Source organism: Microcebus murinus, chromosome 1 (genome assembly GCF_040939455.1).
Source record: "Microcebus murinus isolate Inina chromosome 1, M.murinus_Inina_mat1.0, whole genome shotgun sequence".
Taxonomy (NCBI): Eukaryota; Metazoa; Chordata; class Mammalia; order Primates; family Cheirogaleidae; genus Microcebus; species Microcebus murinus.
The window spans coordinates 77,337,858-77,358,470 of record NC_134104.1 but is presented as its reverse complement, the minus strand read 5'-3'; the positions used below and the strand labels follow the sequence as shown (position 1 = coordinate 77,358,470).

The following is a 20,613-nucleotide window of genomic DNA, read 5'->3' as shown; positions in this document are numbered from 1 at the left end:
CTACTCTCGGGGTCTAAAGGCCCCATCAAGGTGTTAAGAGTGGCCAGAGGGCATCGAGTGGCCTTTGACTCCGTGTGATCCTTTGGGAAGGGGTGGAAGGAGATGTGGCCAAGAGCCACCGCTTTCTGAGGGAGAGAGACACTGCAGGCCTGAGGGGAGGGGATGTGTTGGCTCAGCAGCAGGGCCTGCCATTTGGGTGTCTGTTCTGGCTCTGTCTAGTTGTGTGGCCTTGGGCAACTCACTTCCCTCCTCAGGGCCTCAGTTTCCCCTGATTAGGAGTAGAGGCGTCCTCTCCCTAAGGTCTATTTGAGCTCTTCTAGCCCAGATAGAGGCTGGATTTCCTGGCCGTCTGGGTCAGGAGCGGATTGGCAGGCACCTCGCCTGTCCTCACACTGTGCAGAAGACAGAACACTCAGCAGACCCTACACTGAGGCGAGAGAGCGAGCGGGTGCAGCACACAATGGCCACTGTTGTTGGTTCCTGAAGGCCTGCCTGTGTGGTGGGCAGGGCAGGAAAAGGGTGCCATCCGTTCTGTGTGGCTTTATCTCCTAGGGCTGGCCAGGGCTCTGATGACCATAACTAACCTGAACATATATTGAAGCCCCAACCCCAGGACCTTAGAGTGTGACTGTATTTAGAGATAGGGCCTTTAAAGAGATAATTAAGTTAAAATCAGGCTGTTAGGGTGGGCCCTAATCCAGTCTGACTGGTGTCCTTTTAAGAAGAGATTTGGACATAGAGAGAGAGAGACAGAGAAGACACCAGGGTGCACAAGCACAGAGGGGCAACCATGTGAAGAGGCAGCGAGAGGGTGGCCGTCTGCAAGCCAGGGACAGAGGCCTCAAAGGACGCCAACCCCACTGGCACGTTCATCTTGGACTTCCAGCTTCCAGAACTGTGAGAAAATAAATTCCTGTTGTTTAAGCCCCCAGCCTGCAGTAGTTTGTTGTGGCAGCCTGAGCAGACTAATACAGCCCTGTGGCACTATGCCATAACCCCAGGCACCGTGCACTGGGGGAGGTGGGCTTCAGGAGAGAGACAGTGTGCCACCAGAGTCATGGGGTAGGGGCTTTGTCAGGAAGAAAGTGAAGGTGTGACATCATTGTGCCTCTAAGAGAAACAAGGGTAGGAATGATCTGGCAGTCTGAGTGAGGACCATTGCTGGGTGTAGACCCTAGGCTAGGCCTAGAGCTGTACAAAGGTTTTTCTTTCAATTTTTGTGGTAACTCTGTTATATACTACTATCCCAACATAAAAACATAGAAACCACTATCCCAGAATAAAAAAAAAAATACCTCAAGGCTCAGAGAGGTTAAGAAATTTGCCTAATAGAACACAGCTGGCATTGGTAAAGCTGGAATTCAAACCAAGGTCTGTCTGACTCACAGAACAAACACAGATTAAATGACTCAAGGCAGAGACAGAATACCTAGGAGTGATAGGGCATCTGAAGGCAAGGAGGTGAGCCTGGAGTGGGTGAGTCTCTTCTCAGGTCCTCTCGGGGAAGGCTTCTTTGCGCATGATCTTATCAAATGGAGTGCTGAGTTCTTTGGTTTGGAGGTAAAATACTAACTGGTATTATCTGGCATTACTTTACCTACTGAGCTCAAGAAGCTTCAGTTCCAGGTACAGTATTTATATATAATAAGATAAATCAATTAGTGGTAAGATTTTCCAGTTTAACTCAATCCTGATTCTTAGGCATGACATCTATGAGGTACATTGCAGAGACCTACACTGAACAAACAAATCACAACTCAGCGGATGCCTATAGTACCCACCTACCCCAGAAAGACAAAAGGAAAGATGATCATGACAGGGAAGGACTTGGTTGTTTTGGGTCAGGATTCGCCCGAAATGGAGTGGTGGGGGAGGGTGTTGGGGGTGTGTGTGGAAAGAATTCTATGTTTGGAATTCTAGGATTTGGGCTCTAGTCCCAGATTTACCAGGTAGCCTTGGATAGGGCAATTGCTTCCGTGGGCCTCATTTTTACAATCTATAAAGTGTTTCTCAGAAAATTGTAGGGGATTAAAATGAGATGATGAATGTAAGCTATTTCTAGCATTTAGTGCTAAATTCAAGTAGGTGCATAACAAATGTTGGATGAATTGACTGAAGATGGGAAGAGATGGGTGCTGGCAGCATGCTGGAAGTGAAAAGGGACATAGGTCTGTGACATCCATTCTGCTAACAGAAGCCCTTGGTGATGGGGAGAGGTTTGGGTGTGCAGGCAGGCAGGAGAAGGCTGAGTTTGTGGCTAGAAGGAGCAGGGTCCTGCCGGGTGGTTTGTAGAGAGGGAGGAATCACCCATGTGGCCATATCCTCTTTGTCTGTCCCCCACTTACTGTTGACTTCTGTCCATTCTTCCTTGTGGGCTACTGACTCCCAATCTGAGGCCTTAGAGTTGCAAGCCTGCCTTCTGCATTAGCCTCCTCTATCCCTTTCTTCTAATCCAAACTGCACATGCCTCTCAGATCCTATTGCTCCTGGCTTAAAAACTGTCATCTCTTCTTATTACTCAAAGGATCATGTACAAGCTCCAGGACAGATTACTCAACATTTCCATTCTTTGCTTTTGCTAGTTCTGTGTGCTAGTGCCCAGCCATGTTCCCCTCATCTCATTCACTGTCTTTTTAAATCCTTTCCAGCTCCAAGTAATAGCACAGAGACATTCTACCTTGTGCATTCATTTGTTCATTCACCAAATATTTATTGATCACCTACTAGGTAGGTGCTTGGGCAGCTGGGGATCAGGTGGGACCCTTTTGACTCCCACGTCCTTTGGATACTCCATGGTGCTTGCCTGTTACATCAGCGCTAACACAATTGTTCTCTATATATGTGGATAAGTAGATTGTTCTCTTACATGTGGCTAAGTGATTGTGAACTACTTGAAGCCTGGACCACACTGTATTCTTGTCACATCCTCTGCAGCTCCTGGAGTGACTTAGGTGCTTGAAGGCAGATCTGAGTCCAGGCTTTGTCATGTGTTCTCTGTGTAATTTTGAACCAATCACTTGACCCCAACAGTTTTGTCCCATAAGTTGGTATTCGATAAATAATAGCCCAATACATGTATGTTGATTGGTTAAGAAGATTAAACACTGCTATGGACTGCATATTTGTGCCCCCCATTTATATGTTAAACCCCTAATCCTTAATGTGATGGCATTGGAGGTGGGGCTTTTGGGAGGTATTAGGTCAGAGTGGAGTCCTCATGAATGGGATCAGTGCCCTTATAAGATGAGCTATGAGAGAGATGATCTCTCCATGTGAGGGTACAGCAAGAAGTGTCCACCTGCAAACCAGGACAAGGACCCTCATCAGGAACCAAATCTGGCAACACCTGGATCCTGGACTTCTCAGCCTCCAGAACTGTGAGAAATAAATTTCTGTTGTCTAAGACGCCTAGTCTAAGGTGTTCTGTTACAGCACCTGAACTAAGACAAATGCTTCTTGCACAAAATAAAAACAGATCAAGGAGAGCAACAGTGTTTACGCTATGCAGAGCATGTGGCCAGTGTGCAGTTTTGCTGTGGGATGGGTCTCAGGAAGGGCCCGATATTAAATGGCCGAATCACTGCAAAGGGGGAACAGGCTGGTTTGAGGGCCAAGATGGGCAAGCAGAAGAGAGAAAAACTAAGGTGTCTGGCCCTGCCCAAAGATCCTTCTTCTGGAAATTTCTTCTGCATGTGAAAGTGAAAGATTCCTTGGCTCTGTGGTTCTATGTTGAGCAGGAAACTTCCTGAGGCAGGAATTAAGTTAGAGTTCAACCCGAGCTTGAACCTGTGTGAGCAAGTTTTTCCTCTGCAGATGCTGAGGCCTCCTGAGGCACATTTCCACCTCGCCAGTCCCTCTGGGGTCTTGGAGAAGGGAGTGGGAGAGAGGAGGAGACACAGTTGGAGTCAGAGTCCTTTTCATTCAGAAGTCAGCCCAGGAAGAATGAATGATTGCTTCACTTGAATTTCCAGTAAATCTGAGTTGGGTCAGGGCCAGCCAGAAATGGGGAGACTAAGGTGGGGTTGGGGTGGGTACTCTGATGTACGTAGGAAGAATTCTGTGTTTGGAATCCTAGGATTTGGGCTCCAGTCCCAGATCCATCAATTAGTGTGACCTTGGATAGTTCAGTTAACCTCCCTGGGCCTCATTTTTCTAATCTATAAAATTTCTTCTTGGCACTCTTAGGTGGAACAGCCACCAGTGCAGTGCTTCTCAAACTTCCTCGTACATGTGGTCACCAGGGGATCTTGTTGAAATGCAGATTCTGCTTCAGCCGGTCTGGTTTGAGGCTTAAGAGTCTGAATTTCTGACACACACACAGAGGATGCCAGCACTCCTGGTCATGGACCAGGAGGTTCTAGTCCAGGGATTGGCCAACCATGGCTTGATGGCCAAATCCAGCCTGCTTTTGAAAATAAAGTTGTATTGGAACACAACCATGCCCATTCATTTACGTATTGTCATGGTTGCTTCATGCTAAGTGCACAGAGTTGAATAGTTGCTCCAGAGACTGCATGGTGCACAAAGCCTGATTTATTTTAATTATTTTACTATGTGGCCCTTTACAGAAAAAGCCAGATGACCCCTACTCTGAGGACTAAGGACTGGTTTTTATGAGCTAAAAGACCTGTATTTCAATCTGGGTTTGGCCAAGGGCAAGCTACTTCACCTTGCTGGTTCTTACTTTCCTTATCTGGGGGACAAAATAACCTCTAAATTTCTAGGTGATCTATGATTCTGGGATTTTGATGTTACATAGAAAACATCATAGCTTCTAAAGAAACAGGTATCTGAGAACCACATTGCATGGCCTTCATTTGGAAGCTACAAAAACATACCTGGCCTAACCCTGCAGAGTCCGGTAAGGGAGATCCTGCCAGACACCATGAGAGGTCTGTGGAAACAGATCACAGCTGCTGCCTGACCCAGAGTCAGCTGGGAATAGAAAAGGGTTTGAGGAGGGGAGAGTGAGGGCTGGAGGCAGACCCCCTGAGCTGCAACAGAGGCTGGTGCTGGCAGAGGGGCCCTGGAACACCGCATGCCAGCATCACTCACACAAATCCCATTTTGCTGAGAGACCAATTCAGAAACAATTCCCTAATTCACCACTCCATGTGCCCCTGACTCTGGGTGCATTTGGTCAACCAATATTAATAAGCCCTTTTGAGGTCTCAGAGACTGAGCCGGGCACAGGGATATAGAAGGGACCATGACATCTGGGGCTCCCCGAGGAGCTCACAGTCTGGTGGGAGAGATAGCATGTAAATAAATAATTATATGAGAATTCTGTGAGCCAGCTGTGAGGGAAAATGTATGACTCTGGGTCTCTAGTTTAGGGAACAGGTGAGACATTTATAAGGCAGGGAACATGGGATGGGGGAGGTAGTGGTTTTAGGAGGGGGAGGATGTGTAAAGAGAGGGGAGATAATGACTAGTTTGGGGCAAGTTGATTCTACTGTGGGCTGTTTGAAGGACTGAATAAGAAAGCTATGATTGCCTATGAGAAGCAAAGCAAAATCTCTCTGTGGGCCTGCAAACATTTAACAGGAATGACATGTATGTTGCCATGGTTACTTCCCAGCCCCGAGGGGAGTCCCAGTGCACACTCCTAGTACCCCTGGGGCTCTTTAGGGGCCTTGCTCATCCCAGCTTACAGGAGAGACCTTGGCTAGAGAGACCTCTGTTAAATGCACAATCGTTAGGAACATTTTTATTTTTTTTCAACATGAAAACGAAGTGGCTGATTATTAATTGCTATGACTGTCAGCTCTCCACTGAATGGGAGAATTAGGATCCTATGGCTCTGGACAGCCCCTGAAGCCATGTTATGTTATGGCTTCATAAAAATGAAAAGAAAGGCATAAGAAACAATGAACTCTTATGCTCACAATTATTTTGGTGTCTCAGATAAGCTCTGGGTCCTCCCCTGGGAGTCTGAGTCTGACAGATGGCTGTGCCAGCAAATGAAAATGAGAATACAATATGTCAAAACCTACAGGATACAGCAAAAGCTGTAATAAGAGGACAGTTTATAGCAATAAGTGCCTACATCAAAAAAGTAGAAAAGCTTCAAATAAACAACCTAATGGCACATCTCAAAGAACTACAAAAACAAGAGCAAACCAAACCCAAAATTAGTAGAGGAGAAATAATATAGATCAGAGCAGAAATAAATGAAATTGAAACAAAAAATACAAAAGATCAGCAAAACAAAAAGGTGGTTTTTAAAAAAGATAAACAAAATAGACATAACTTTAGCCACACTAACTGAGAAAAGGAGAAAGCTCAAATAAATAAAATCAGAGATGAAAAAGGAGATGTTACAACTGATACTGCAGAAAGCCAAAGGATCATTAGAGTCTATTATGAGCAACTAGATGCCAATAAATTGAAAAACCTAGAAGAAATGGATAAATTCCTAGACACATTCAGCCTACCAAAATTGAACCAGGAAGAAATCCAAAACCTGAATAAACCAATAACAAGTAACAAGATAGAAGCAGCAAGAAAATAGTCTCCCATCAAAGAAAAGCCCAGGACCCAATTGTTTCACTGCTGAATTCTATTAATACCAAATATTTAAAGAGCAACTAATACCAATCATAATCAAACTATTCCAAAAAATAAAAGAGGAAGAAATATTCCCAAAATCTTTCTATGAGGCCAGTATCACCCTGATACCAAAATCAGACAAAGACACAGCAACAACAACAACAGAGAAAAAAACTATAGGACAATATCTCTTATGGACATAGATGCAAAAATCCTCAACAAAATACTACCAAACCAAGTTCAACAATATGTTTAAAAAATTATTTATTCATCATGATCAAGTGGGATTCATCCCAGGGATGCAAGGATGATTCAATATACACAAGTCAACCAATATGATATATATCACCAGAACAAAGGACAAAAACCATATGATCATTTCAATTGATGCTGAAGATCATTCCTATCCAAAGGATAAGAATTCAATATATTGAAACGGTCTTTGAAGAACTATTCACAATAGCTAAGATTTGGAATCAACCTGAGCATCTACCAATGGATGAATGGATAAAAATTGTGGTACACATACATAATGGAATATTATATGGCCACAAAAAGAATGAAATCCTGCCATCTGCTACAACATGGATGGAACTGGAGAACATTATGTTAAGTGAAATAAGCCAAGCACAGAAAGACAAATCTCACATGTTCTCACTCATATGTGAGAGATAAATATTAAAAACAATTGATCTCATGGATACAGAGAATAAAACGATGATTACCAGAGGCTGGGAAGGGTAGTGGGAGGGGGGATTAAGTGGGGATGGTTAATGGGTGAGAAAATATAATTAGAGAGTTAGATAGAATGAACAATATTTGATGGCACAACAAAGTGACTATAATCAACAATAAGTTAGGGTATACTTAAAAATAACTAAAAGAGTGGAATTGGAGTGCTCCTAACACAAAGAAATGATAAATGCCTGAGGTGATGGATACCCCAATTACCCTGACTTGATTAATTCACATTTTATGCCTGTATCAAAACATCACATGTACCCTATAAAGATATACAATTATTACGTAGCCATAATAATTAAAAATAAAAAAGTAAGTACTGTAGGAATTTAGAGGCTGGGCTCACTTCCAGGGGGGCCACAAAAGCTCCACAAAGGAGACTGCCATTAGGTAGGCACTGCAGGAGGTGCAGAAATTCAACAGGTAGATATGGAGTCTGTCCTTGGACTGGGTCTAAATGCTTCCTCTTTTTTTTTGTTTGTTGAGACAGAGTCTCACTTTGTTGCCCAGGCTAGAGTGAGTGCCATGGCGTCAGCCTAGCTCACAGCAACCTCAGACTCCTGGGCTCAAGCAATCCTACTGCCTCAGCCTCCCGAGTAGCTGGGACTACAGGCATGCGCCACCATGCCTGGCTAATTTTTTCTCTATATATTAGTTGGCCAATTAATTTCTTTCTATTTATAGTAGAGACGGGGTCTTGCTCTTGCTCAGGCTGGTTTCCAACTCCTGACCTTGAGCAATCTGCCCGCCTTGGCCTCCCACCACGCCCAGCCATGCTTCCTCTTTTCTGAGTGCCTGGTGTGTACAATACCCACAGGAGGCTCTCTAACAAATTTTTTTTCTTTTTTTTCTCTTTACTTATTTATTTATTTGTCTTTGACAGAGAGCTAATAAATTTTCTAGTTGGACACTAGCCACTTGAGCTAGGCTAGGGAATCATGGGCTTGAGTCTTGGTTCTGTTGCCACAACTGGACATCAATTATATAAGCCCTACCTCTTTTCTGGGCCTCTGATTTTTCCCCAACTATGAAATAGTGTTATAGAGGGTCCTGGGTATAACCTTGCTCATGGGTTTCTGGTCAGGATGACATTAAGTTAATACATATAAAATTATTTGCAAGCCAAAATGAAATATAATACAAGAGGCTATTTCTCACTATTCTTATTGTTGTTACAGAAACTAAAAGTAACCAATTCCATGTACTTCTCATTTATCCAATAATGTTTTTTATTGAGTGACTACTTGGGGCCAGGCACCAGGGATACAAAGATGATTAACACCCAGCCTCTTGGAATCTGAAAGGTCCAGGAAGGGAAACAGTAGATACAATTGGTGGCATAAATTTAATGTGCTACCACAAAGGCTGGGCTGGGTTTTGGCAGGAGCTCTGCTCTTTCTTAGTGGTAGTGCAGGTAGATAGTAATGCTGAAGACAAAAACTTCAAAATCAGTAATCAACTGGCATGTTCCAGCATAAAACAGAATTAAAGAGGAGTGGAATTTTTTTTTTTAGAAGTTTGAGCTTATACTATGTTCCAGGCACTTTCACATCCATCATCTTCATAACAAGCGAGGTATTATATTATACCTATTTTATAGACGATGAAGCTGAGACTCAGGGAGGTTGGGTAACTTCCCAAGGTTTATAAAACTAGGAAGCATAAGGCCAAAATTTAAACCCAGGAGATCTAACTGCAAGCTTGGTCCTTTTCCTGGGACTCTTTATTGCTTTTATTGCCTTCTCATTAGTTAATGTTTTATAAAACTCATTCCATGCTAAAGATCTTCTTACTTGGATTATTTTTCCCAGAAGAAAGACTAATCTTCAATGAACAGGATTTGACAGTAACCCCTTCTATTGTCATTTCCTGTTGCACTTCCTATGATAACCCCTTCTCTTCTGCTACTTTCTCCTGACTTCTGTGTCTCCTCCAATACCAACGAAACTGCCAAGGAGTAAAGAATCCCAACAAATAAGAAACCTGCAGAAAGAACTCCCTGCTTCTTTAGCTACCAGTTTATAAATCCTGGGACAAAACACACTGAAAGAAGGAATAAATCTACATATAATTCTGTCCAAGAAGGAGTCCATGTAAACCAAAATCTGACTACACCTTAATTTTGTGGAGTCTTAAGGAATGTCAAACTTGCTTATTTTACAGATAAGGAAAACTGAGACCCAAGGTGAAAGTACTTGTCCAAGGTCATACACTGGTGAGAGGCAGAATCTGGACTGGAACCCAGATCTCCTGACTCCCAGGTTAATGCTTTTTCACTAAAATCAGTGGCCTCTTCAGCTTGTCCCATTAGCAACTCAACTTCCATAAGATCACAGCCTTGCCGAGAAGAAAGCTCAGTGCTGGTGTCTCTGCAAAGCCAGAAGCCAGGGCCCCCTCCTTGGCCTCCACTCTCTTCAGCTCATGTCCTCCTCTAAAAAACAGGAAGTGGCTTCATTTTTAGCTTTGAAAGCACATCATGGGGATGGAGAGGGGGATTTGGGGAAGAGAGTTCCTGTACATGATGGCCAAGAGGCATCAGCAGATGTTATACTCTTGCTTAAAGAAGGGGAAGATAGATAGTCAGACATTTCAGGGAAAAATGAAGGTTGACCTTGAGTCCCAACTAGAATATAATCTCATCAAGAGCTTCCCATGCCCAGGGCAGGGCTTCCCTTCCCTGCTGATTCTCTTCTCTGTTCTGACAAGGCTGGAGGCCAGTGGCATGGGGGTTGAGGTAGGAGCACCAGGGTGGGAAAATTTGCAGGAACTTTATACAACCTTCCATACTTCCCCCACCCTCTGCTAGTACCCACAACTTCCCCTGCCAAGGGAGGAAGGAGGAACACATTATTCAGTTTAATAATTTAGACATTGTAAAGTTTACTGTGTGAAAGAAAGAGGACTTAAGAGGACAACAGAGAAACAAAAATTCCCGAGTCCTCTCTGAAAGGATGGAGGTGTGGAGATGATATTTCTTGATGGCCTGGCCCTGGGATCTAACAGTCTGATTCTCTAATAGATGGGTATGAAACAAGCAAGTAATGCTTCCCTCCAACAGTCAGCCAGGTTTTGTCTCTTCTACTGGTAGGATCACATCCAACCTTAGCACTGACAGCCTGGGTCATCAAAGAACACAGAGCCAGATCCACAGAATGCTAGGCCTGGAAGAGACTGTGGGCATTTGTCTACATTAGGGGCTCTCAAACCTGACAGCCCATCAGAGTCATCCAGGGAGCTCATTACAAATTTAGATTCCCAGGAACCAATCCAGACTTTGATTAGGTAGATCTGGGCTGGTGTCCAGGAATCTTCATTTTCAACAAGCAGACCTGGTTTAAGAACCAATGGTCTGGTTCAACACCATCTATCTAGCTATCAAAACTTTTGCATGAGAAGCAAAGAAAACCGAAGCTCCAAAAAAATAGGTTAGTTGCAGCACTTGGACTGGAACCTGGATCCTTGCCTGCTGGTGCCAACGCTCTTGCACATGGCCCTCCTGTCCCTGCTCACCAATGTGTTGGGGACCTGTGAGGGTCATCCGGTCCACAGGGGAGTCAGCTGGCTGGAGCTTTGAGTGAGTCCCTACATGGATCACTGGTGGAAGTGGCTGGTAAGGGGTTGGGTGAAGGTAGCTTTAAGGATACTCCTAGAGAGCTGTGTTCTGTATTCTGGGGGGTTAAAAGCAGAAGGCCAAGCTGATGGCCTCTAAGGGGTAGTATGCAGTTGTTCCAGACAGAAAGAATAGTCGGTTCACAGAAGCAGCCTGCTGCACCAGAGGAGGCAGCACAGTGGAGGCAGAGTGAGTGGAGGGGAAAGGAGCAGAAAATGAGGTCTGGGAGGTCATGGGAAGCTCTCCAGGCTGCATGAAGATCTTTGTCTTTTACCCTGAGCTGCTGTAGGATTTGGAGCAGTAGGCTTGTCATAATCTGGCATATTTTCACAGGGGTACTCTGATGTGGTGGTGAGAACAGACTTTACAGGGCAGGGGTAGAAGCAGGGGATCCAGCGAGAGGGATATGTAGGAAGGCGGGGGACAGAGGAGGGCAGCTGTAGGTGGTGAGAAGTGCTTGGATGCTGGATACCCTTTAACGGTAGAGCTAACAGATTTTCTGATGGACTGGATATGAACTTGAGATAAAAAGAGGAGTCTAGTGTGGTGCCAAGTATTCTGGCTCAAGTGACGGGAAGGCTGGCATTGTCAACGGAGATGGAGAAGGCTGTGGTGGAGAGGTTTAGGGAGGGACAGTGGGAGCTCAGTGCTGGGCACTGAGTTTGAGGCGTCTGCTAAACATACGAAGGAAGTGCGGTACAGGCCGCTGGACACACAGGTCTGAAGCTCAGGGAAAAGCTGGAGACAGGCCTTGAGGTACTATGAGCACACATGTGGTATTTAAATGACGGCCTACAACTGGGTGAGGTTATCAAAGAAATGAGGACAGACAAGAGAAGAGAGGAAGGCCAAGGACCCTGCTGGGGGACCCTCCAGCATCAAGAGTTCAGAGAGAAAAGAGACTGAGAAGGAATGACCAGTGAGGCAGGAGGAAAGCCAGGAGTGAGTCCCAGAAGCTAAATGGACCAAGTGTTTCCAGGAAGAGGGAGTGGCCAGTTGGGTCAAAATGATACTGATAGCTAGATGGGGGTAGAGAATTGGTTATTGAATTTAGTTATTGGAGAACCTGGTAACCTTGACAGGAGCAGCATTTGACTCCTAACCTCATGGAACTCCACAGTTTGACTACTGACTGTCATTTAGGACCCCATAATTGTGAATTTTGTCTTCTCAATTAGGCTGCCGACTTTGCAACATCAAGGACGATAAATCAGCATCTCCCCAGGTTCCTTGGTGGCTAGAGGTCCCTGTGGAGCCCACTGTAGACCCACCTGAAGGCCCCTACCACTGGGCACTGCCTAGAGCAACTATTCTCGTGCTTGACTTACCTTGGACACAGAATTTTAGTTCCTTGGGGTCAGTGATGCCCTTTCTGCTTTCCCGGATTACAGCCCGGTTCTTCTTGGTTTCTCCCCAGAGATTGGTGCCTCCATACATGCTGGGAATGTTGAGAATGGCAATGCCTTCCAGGAAGATGTTGCTCAGGTCCACCCCAACCCCATCACACTGGGGGACAGAGAGAAAAGGCCATCTGTTAGTGTCCTCGGTGTATCATAACCCAAGGTGCTGTGTGTGTGCGTGTGTGTGGGGGGGTTGTCGGGGTGGTGGGGGCTCTCTTAAAGGACATGACAGATCCTCAACCACCCACCTATCACACCATCATAAACTGAATCTTGGGCCAGGCTGCTCAGGCTTAATGCTCTGACCACTGTGGTGAGATGGGGAGGTCCAGTCCTGGTCGGCTCTGGGGAAGACAGCACAAGGCTCCAGGGAGCATCTTTAGGTCTAGAAGTGCTTTAGGGATGGTTCCTAAATCAACTGCAAGACGGTTCTCCAGCCCAACCTCATCATCATCAGTTCTGCCCCTTCCTAACCATTGTGAAGATTTAATGGGACATTGAATCCAGAACCTAACACGTAGTAGAGTCTCAACAAATGACAGACAATTTTCATTTTACCCCCCTCTTATTTTATCCCTCCTGTGAGAAGTAAAAGACTTTAAGATTTGGAAGGCTTTCAGAATTTGCCTGTCTCTTGTATCTGTACCGTAAGTGCAATTTTGGCATATGTGCTTGCTGAGGTGGCAGAGTTTCTTTATCCAATCTCCACCAGGTACAAAAGGCCAGAAGGCTTGGATTTTTATGACTCGAAAAGTCAGCTCACTTTGGCATAATGCTTACCAACACAGCAAGAAATACATGAGTTCTGATCCTCATTCCTTAGGATTATAGGTAGTTTACTTCATTTACAGAAGAAGAAAACCAGACCCAAAGAGGTGAGCTCAGTTATCCAAGATTACACAGCAGACAAATAACAGAGCAGGGATTTGAATTGGGGGGATTTGACTTACAAAGTCCATGCTCTTTATCTTGCTTATTATTATGAGAAAGAAAAAAATCAAAGACATACAACATAAAAACCCACTGTCAGCTGGGTGCAGTGGCTCACACTTGTAATCCTAACACTTTGGGAGGCTGAGGCAGGAGGATTATTTGAGGTCAGGAGTCTGAGACCAGCCTGAGGGAGAGCAAGACCCCATCTCTATAAAAATATCGAAAAATTAGTCAGCTGTGGAGGCACATGCCTATAGTTCCAGCTACTTGGGAGGTTGAGGCAGGAGGATTACTGAGTCCAGGAGTTTGAGGTTACAGTGAGCTATGATACCCCACTGCACTCTAGCCAGGCAATAGAGCAAGACCCCATCTAAAAAACAATCCAGTATCCTTGAGGTTACCTATGAACCTAAACTTCCAGAGGTTTCTCAGCAGAGGAGGAATAGAAAGGTAGGGCTTGTGGTCATTCATATTGACTCAGCTCCTGATTTCCTTGAAGTTCTTAACTTATGCTATCTTATCCCTGTGACTTGTTTTCCCAATTGCAAGATGGAATAGAGTGAGCTTCTCTGGTAACTGGGAACTCGCCTTTTCGTTGGGACATTCTGCTAATTGGAAAGGTCTCTTTCTGTTGATCCAGATTCTCTCTTCTTAATTCCACCCATTGGTCCTGTTCTCTCTTCTGAAGCCAGACAGAATGACCGTCCTTTCTCCTCATGGAGTTAGGCCACGAGAGCCACCATAATAATCATCCTCATTACTACTATGCATTTGTATTAAGTATTGCCACCTGCCACCTAAGATTTTATACTCATTTATTATCTTCATAATAATCCTATAAGTTAGTTACATTTGGGGAAGCTGAGGCACAGACAAGGTTATGCAACGTGCCCAAAGGTACACATCTTACGAGTGAAGTACACAGATTTGATGGCAGGCAATCAGAGCCTAAATATATATATTTTTTCTCTTTCTGTTTCTAGGGATCCGAAGAGAGCTTAAGTCTTTACCTCTCTTCCCTCTCACACCGCTGGTTGTGCTTCCTCTGGATTGAGCACTGTCAACTCCCTTAATCTTCTCCTGTGGGACTTAGTTTTCAGATTTCTTCCTGCTCTGGCTGCCCTGTTTTGCACACACTCCAGTTGGTTACCCTCCTATTGGTAAGGTCCCTAGCACTGAAAACAATACCAATAACAGGATCTGACGGGGCACGTGGCAACACCACCAGCACTTCCTGAGGCTGGAATTTGATAACACTATCATGTCCCAGAAATGAGATCATGTGCAAGGCCCATGTAAGAGCTCAGTACATGTTACCCATCATCATTATCCTTATTGTCAAATATGACCAAAGTTACACTAGCCCTGTTGTTAGCGGCCAGGCAACAGCATCACTTCAGCTAGAATAGGCGGTGGTCTCCGTTACTCAACCTTCACCCCATGATCTACTTCTCAGCCAGCTCTTCCCTATCCTGAACTTGTGTAGGGTTTTAAAAAACAAACAAAACTTAGACACAGGCTTTACATTTATGTTAATTAATTTCATTTGGCTTTCAGCCCAGGCCTCCTCCAGTCCACCCAGCTTATTTCAAATCTTTATTCTGTGACCCTTTGTCATAGCCCTCCCACTGGTTGGGGATTAAGTCATTAATATGTGTGAATAAAGGGCAGCAACTGTGACCGAGTCCTCCCCTCGGTCAGTTTAATATCCCAAACATGGTGCATTAACACCCGTTGGGGTGTGGCTGCTTTATCGGGCCTGCATCTTCTGGGCTATGCTCTCACCCAGCCCTCTTTTCATTACAAGGCAGACTCACAGAAGTTAGAGATGAGAAGAACCTGAGAGAATATGCCCCATCTTTCATAAATGAGGTCCTGTGAGATTAAGAAACTTCCCTGTGGTCATCCAACTAACGTATTAATGGTGGAGCTGGATACGTATCCAGATCTCCAGACCTCAATTCTATGTTCTTTCCACTAAAACATAAGACCCTGTACTGAGATCAAATAGCATTTCCTAAATGACCACCCTACCTATAATCTCTATCAGAAAAGGAATATGAGAACTCATATTAAGTCACCAGTATGTGTATGTAGGTGGCAAATACTTGGTTAATAATCTGTTCTAGAATTTTGCCAGGGGTCAGAGCACATAGTTTGTGTTCTTCAGAACATGCCCTACTCTCACTTTTTGGAAACTGGGGTAACATTTGCTTGTTTGCTGCTCATTGGATAGAACCTACTCTGTTTTCTAGATTTGTCCAAGTGGCCCCTGAATGACATTTACAGGCTTGTCCAGCAACTTGGAGTCAAATTCATTTGTGTTTTCCAAGGCCAGTTAGTTCTCCATTGATCTACCCCGGGCTGTGGTAGCCACATTTTTAGTTTAGGGCCACTTTCTCTGAAAAAGGTAAAAACTCATCCAGAATGGCAAAATCCTATTGAACTATGCTTTCAATTTTTTTTTCCAGCCTCAAACATTGTCTAACATCCTACTTGGCCTTTGGATTGCCTGAAGCCAGGCTTTCAGGTCTGAGTTGCTTTTGTGTATTCATACCTGGTTGCATGCCCATCCCTGCCTTTGCCTGTGAGCATAGTCTCCTTAACGCACGGGCTCAACCAGCTCTCCCTGCTGCTGTCACAGTGATTTAAACTCAAAAACCAAACTCCTCTTTTCTTTTCTATGTAATTAATGTGTTAGAAATTCATTTTGGAATGTCTTCCACCCTTCTATCCTTCATACACATATTCCTAATTGGGGATTTAGGCTAGAGTCCCACTGGGGCGCACTTTCCCTTATCCTTATAACACTTTTTAGATGAACAGTCACTTCCCCTCTTGCTTGTAGTTACGTCCACATCACCTCAATTTACTCAATGATGGTCAAAATATCTCTCGAAACATCCCCCTCTCTTCTGAGAGGTAATAATAATATTATTAGCAACTCTTGCTTGGTGAGAGCTTCCTTGGGCACTGCGCTGGGATTCACGCACATTATATTGGGACCCTCACATGAACACGATGAGTGAGGCACCACTGCTGCCCCCAGTGGACAGGGTCTCACAGGGAGTAAGGTACTTACTCAAGGCTGTATAACTTGCCACCATACAAGATGGCAGAGCTAGGCTGCAAACGCAGGCAGTCAGAAGCCAGAGCCTACGCTGGAGATGAGTCAGTGAGGCATATCAGGAATTTTGCTGATGCTAGACTTATAGCAAAATTAAACTTACAGCTGTTTGAATAATTGAAATCTCCCACTATTGCTCGATCTTATATAGTGCTTAGAGCAGTGCCTGGCACGTCAATGTTGGATATTAGTATTATTATATCTTGTCTCTGTGCCAGGTTTGTAAAAAAAAAAAAAAAGTATACCACCAGCACAATCCTTGGCAAATAGCATTCCACAAAGTCACCTTTATTTCCTACTGCAGTTTTAAGTTTTAAGTCTCCTCCATCTCTATCCATAGCCAGCTATGAGTGTTAACTATCACCTTGGTAAAATGTTAACCTTGACCTGGAAAAGCAGACAGTCCTTGCTCTGCTTTCTGACAGTTTGTTCCCTTCTCCTATTATCTCTTTGGGTCTTATGTAGGCTGTAGAGGGGTCAAAAAGAATAGAAGAGGTGGGAGGGCCCTGGGGTCTATGTGACTTTGGTGTCCCCCACGCCCCCCTTGGAATGCACCTACTTGGAAAATGAGAGGTAATGTCTTGGAAAGAGCATGCCTAAGCTTGGAGACAGAGAAACATGGGTTGAAAGGTTGGCGATGTCACTGCCAGCTGTGTGATCCTGGGTTGGTTCCTTAACCTCTCTGGGCTTTAATTTGTTATCTGTGAAATTAGGAATGGGGAATAACATCTACTTCAAGGGGTCAATTGGTCTCTGAAGGGCAGTAGCACTCTATGACTGTCTGCATTTTCATTAGTTTCCCCAACCCCTGTGCCAGGAGGAATATTTCTTCCTGAAATCACTCCCCCACTACAGGAGACTCTGCTGGAAGCGTTTTAATGGCCTTTTGGCTCCACCCACGCTGGTGAGAGCCTTGCCAGCCCACACCTGCCTGCCTTTTCTCCCGAGGTCTCGGCCTAGCGATCATTCACTGATTTCCTTCGAAACCCCAGGCTCGCTTGGGTCTGGGGAAAGCTGGAAGGCTGCTGCGCTGAGTCTGGGAACGTGGAGCCGCGACTGGAACACTGTCGCCTAAGTGGAACGCGGGCCCCGGGCCGCTCCCCGGCGAGTTCCTGGGCTAGATCGCGCGACTGTCCCATGACGTCATCCGGCCCCTCCCCCTGCCCGGACCGGGCGGCTGGCGGGGAGAGCGAGGCGGGGCGGCGGTGCCTGCGCGCTCCGCGAGCCGGCCTGACCTAGCGCTGGGCGAGCAGGCTCCCCTCCAAGCGGAGGCTGCTGTGCCGCGGAACCCGAGTATTTATAGCCCGGCGTGGGGCTGAAACAGAGAGCTCTTGTCCCCTGCGGCGAGTGCGCACACGCCCGAAACCGTGCTCCCCGCGTGCCCGGGAGGGCGTGGGGCGGGAGTGGGGTCGCACCGGGGCCAGCCCGCTCCGGTCCCGCGGAGGCAGTTGGGGAACGCGTCTGAACCCGGCCGCAGCGGTCCGCGCCCCTCCTCCCGGGCCCGGCGGCCACGTGCCACATCGGTCCCCTCGCGAAGACAGGGCCCCCAGGTCCGGCTTCCTTCCCAGCCGGAGGTGGCCGGTGGCGTCGGTGCGGGCCGGCGTGCAGTACCCAGAGGCCGGGTCAGGAGGCCAAGCGTGTATGCGTGCAAATGAACCGCTCAGGGAATTCGCATTCAGCCCCACCCCCGCCCTTGATGTGTCGGATCCCCAGGCCACAGAATTCCGGGCGGGACCGGGACCGCCAGGCCTTCCGCTCTCGCCGGGCGGGGCGGACGCGCAGAGGGAGGCGGCCGCCGGTCCCCCGCCTCCCTGCCGCGCCGCGGCGACCCGACACGGCGGCCCGCGGACGGGGCCGCCTCCTTCCCAGCCCTGCCGGCCCTATTTCTGAAGGTCCTTAGGGGAGGAGATTCCACTATTTATTTGATGACCTGTTTCAGTTTTTAGCAACTAGGAAATTCTCCCTTCTTTTAACCTCGATTCACCGTGCCACAGACGAGGTCGATTTTCTCTGGTTTGGACGCAGGGTTTTTTTGTGTGTTTCAGAGCCCTGCCTTGGGCTGTGTCTGGCCTCAGGAACGACCTCCTCCTTGCTAGATCCGAGGCGGGACCCAGGCCTCCGCGGTGTGTCCCCTTGCAGCTTGAAATTTTCTCTTTCTTGGGTACCCCTACCGCAGCGCTATGCTTCCTCCCATCTTTGAGGACTCTTCTTGGTCTTTCTTTATAAAATCTTTTTATTGTGGGTATTTCCAAACATATAGGAAAGTAGAAAGAATAATACACCCAAACCCAGCCTCAGCATTAGCAACTCTAGCAACTCTTAGCTAATTGTTTCAACTCTACCCCAGTTCACTTCCCACCTCCATATTGAACTTTTTTATAGCAAATTTCTGAGATTCTATAATTTTATCCACAAAGACATATGTATCGTTAAATAAGGACTAAAAAAAAAAAAAGGATTATCCCAATACTATTGTCATTCTTAAAAAGTAACAGTAATTCCTTTATATCAATAAATATCCAGTAATTGTTCAAATTTCCTCAGTGGTCTCATTTTTTTTATAGTTGGTTTCTCTGAAAGGTTTGTCTGAAAGGTCTTCACATTGCATTGGTTGATATATCTTTTAGGTTTCTTTTGATCTAAATCCCCTCTTCTTTTTTCCTTTTCTTTATTGAAGAAATGGGTCATTTGTCCTGTAGAGCAGTGCTTCTCAAACTTTATTGTGCACACAGATCACTTCAGGGTCTTATTAAAAAGCACATTCTACAATGGACGTGGTGACTCATGCCTATACTCCCAGCACTTTGGGAGGCCAAGGTGGGAAGATCCCTTGAGGCCAGGAGTTCAAGGTTACAGTGAGCTATGATTGTGTCACTGCACTCATTCCAGCCTGGGCAACAGAGCAAGACCCTATCTCTAAAAAAAAAAAAAAAGCAGATTCTGATTCAGGATTGGGGGGGCAGCCTGAGACTCTGCATTTGTGACATGCTCCCTGGTGATGTCGATGCTACAGGTGCATGGACCACACTTTGAGTAGTAAGGCTGTAGGATTTTCCAGATTCATCTACTTTAGCTGACTGCATTGCTGAGGTATCTTTAAAACATATTCTCAGTGCATCCCCTGTATTTTCACTTAATTGATATTTTAGAGGCCTGAACAGATGCAGGACTGGCTTTTTGGCCAAGAATACTTCATTGGTGGGGCCGTATATTTTCTATTGCATCTCATTAGGAGGCACATAATTTGGTTGTCTCTTTTTTGTGGTGCTTAGACTGACCAGTGGGTTCATGTGTTGTCAGCCTAAACCTTCTCTTAAAGGGTTCTTCATCAGACAATGATCATCCTTGTCTAGACTCATCATTAGTCTCCTAATGGTGGGATGCCCGTGAGGACGCCCTAGCACCCTCCCTGTACCTTTCTTCCAAGTCTCTACAGACGCTATTTTCTCCATTGATTCTTTCCTGTATACTCCCAAAAAGGATCTCTCTCTTTCTCTCTTCTCTGCATCTGTACTGTCATGGAATCAAAGACCAGAGGATCTTGAAAGGTCACTCAATCCAATTACTTCATTTTTATAGGTGAAAAAACTGAAGTGAAAGAGGTTGAGTGAACGGCTCAGTGTTGCATGGCTAATTAGAGTAAGCAGATCTGGAATTAGATCTGTGGCAATTGGATTGACAACCAGCAAGTCAGGAGTGACTTTATAAGAGGAATTTTGGCCACTGGATGAGGGCCAAAGCACAGAATCTTAGAATGGTAAAGCCAGATGGAACGTTAGAGATCACTCCTAATTAATTACCAACATGAGAACAATGAGGCCTAAAATTGGAAAGTGACTTTCCTCTATCACACAGCTATGTCCTGGAAGACACAGGGCTTAACCAGGGACTCGAGGGTGAGTAGGGGAGGTGGCAGTGAGGGAACAGAGTTGGAACAGCCATGTGGTTTGGTGGCACACAGGGCCAGAGAGGGAGGGGACATCTAAAAGGGTAACATGATTGAGGGAAAGGTCTTTTGTTGATATTTGAGGCAGAAGAGATACTCAGTTAATACTTGTTGGGTTAATGAATGCACAGAGAGAAGAGGAAGTGGGAATGCCTAGGCTGGGAAATAGAGTAGAAGAGAAAGATGCCGGAGGGAGTGGTGGGATATTGGTTTGGGGTAATACCAGGGTTCTTTCTTTCCCAGTGAGTGAGAGAACTAGGCCGGGATTTGCTCTTTTGAAGAGGAAAGTAGTGAAATGCTAGGG

General features: G+C 45.7%; 1 protein-coding gene and 1 long non-coding RNA gene across 7 annotated transcripts in view; one reads left to right on the top strand and one right to left on the bottom strand.

Annotated features, from left to right (window-relative positions):
• DGKG (diacylglycerol kinase gamma) overlaps positions 1 to 20,613 on the bottom strand; it is a 197,373-nt gene that overhangs the window by 35,420 nt on the left and 141,340 nt on the right. For all 6 annotated transcript variants that reach the window (XM_076003285.1, XM_076003280.1, XM_076003261.1 and 3 more), the window contains one exon: positions 12,232 to 12,409. In XM_076003285.1, the coding sequence (XP_075859400.1) occupies positions 12,232 to 12,409 (178 nt within the window). The remainder of the gene's footprint in view (positions 1 to 12,231; positions 12,410 to 20,613) is intronic.
• Positions 1 to 20,613, top strand: part of LOC105885067 (uncharacterized) — a 119,518-nt gene that overhangs the window by 40,520 nt on the left and 58,385 nt on the right. The window lies entirely within an intron of this gene.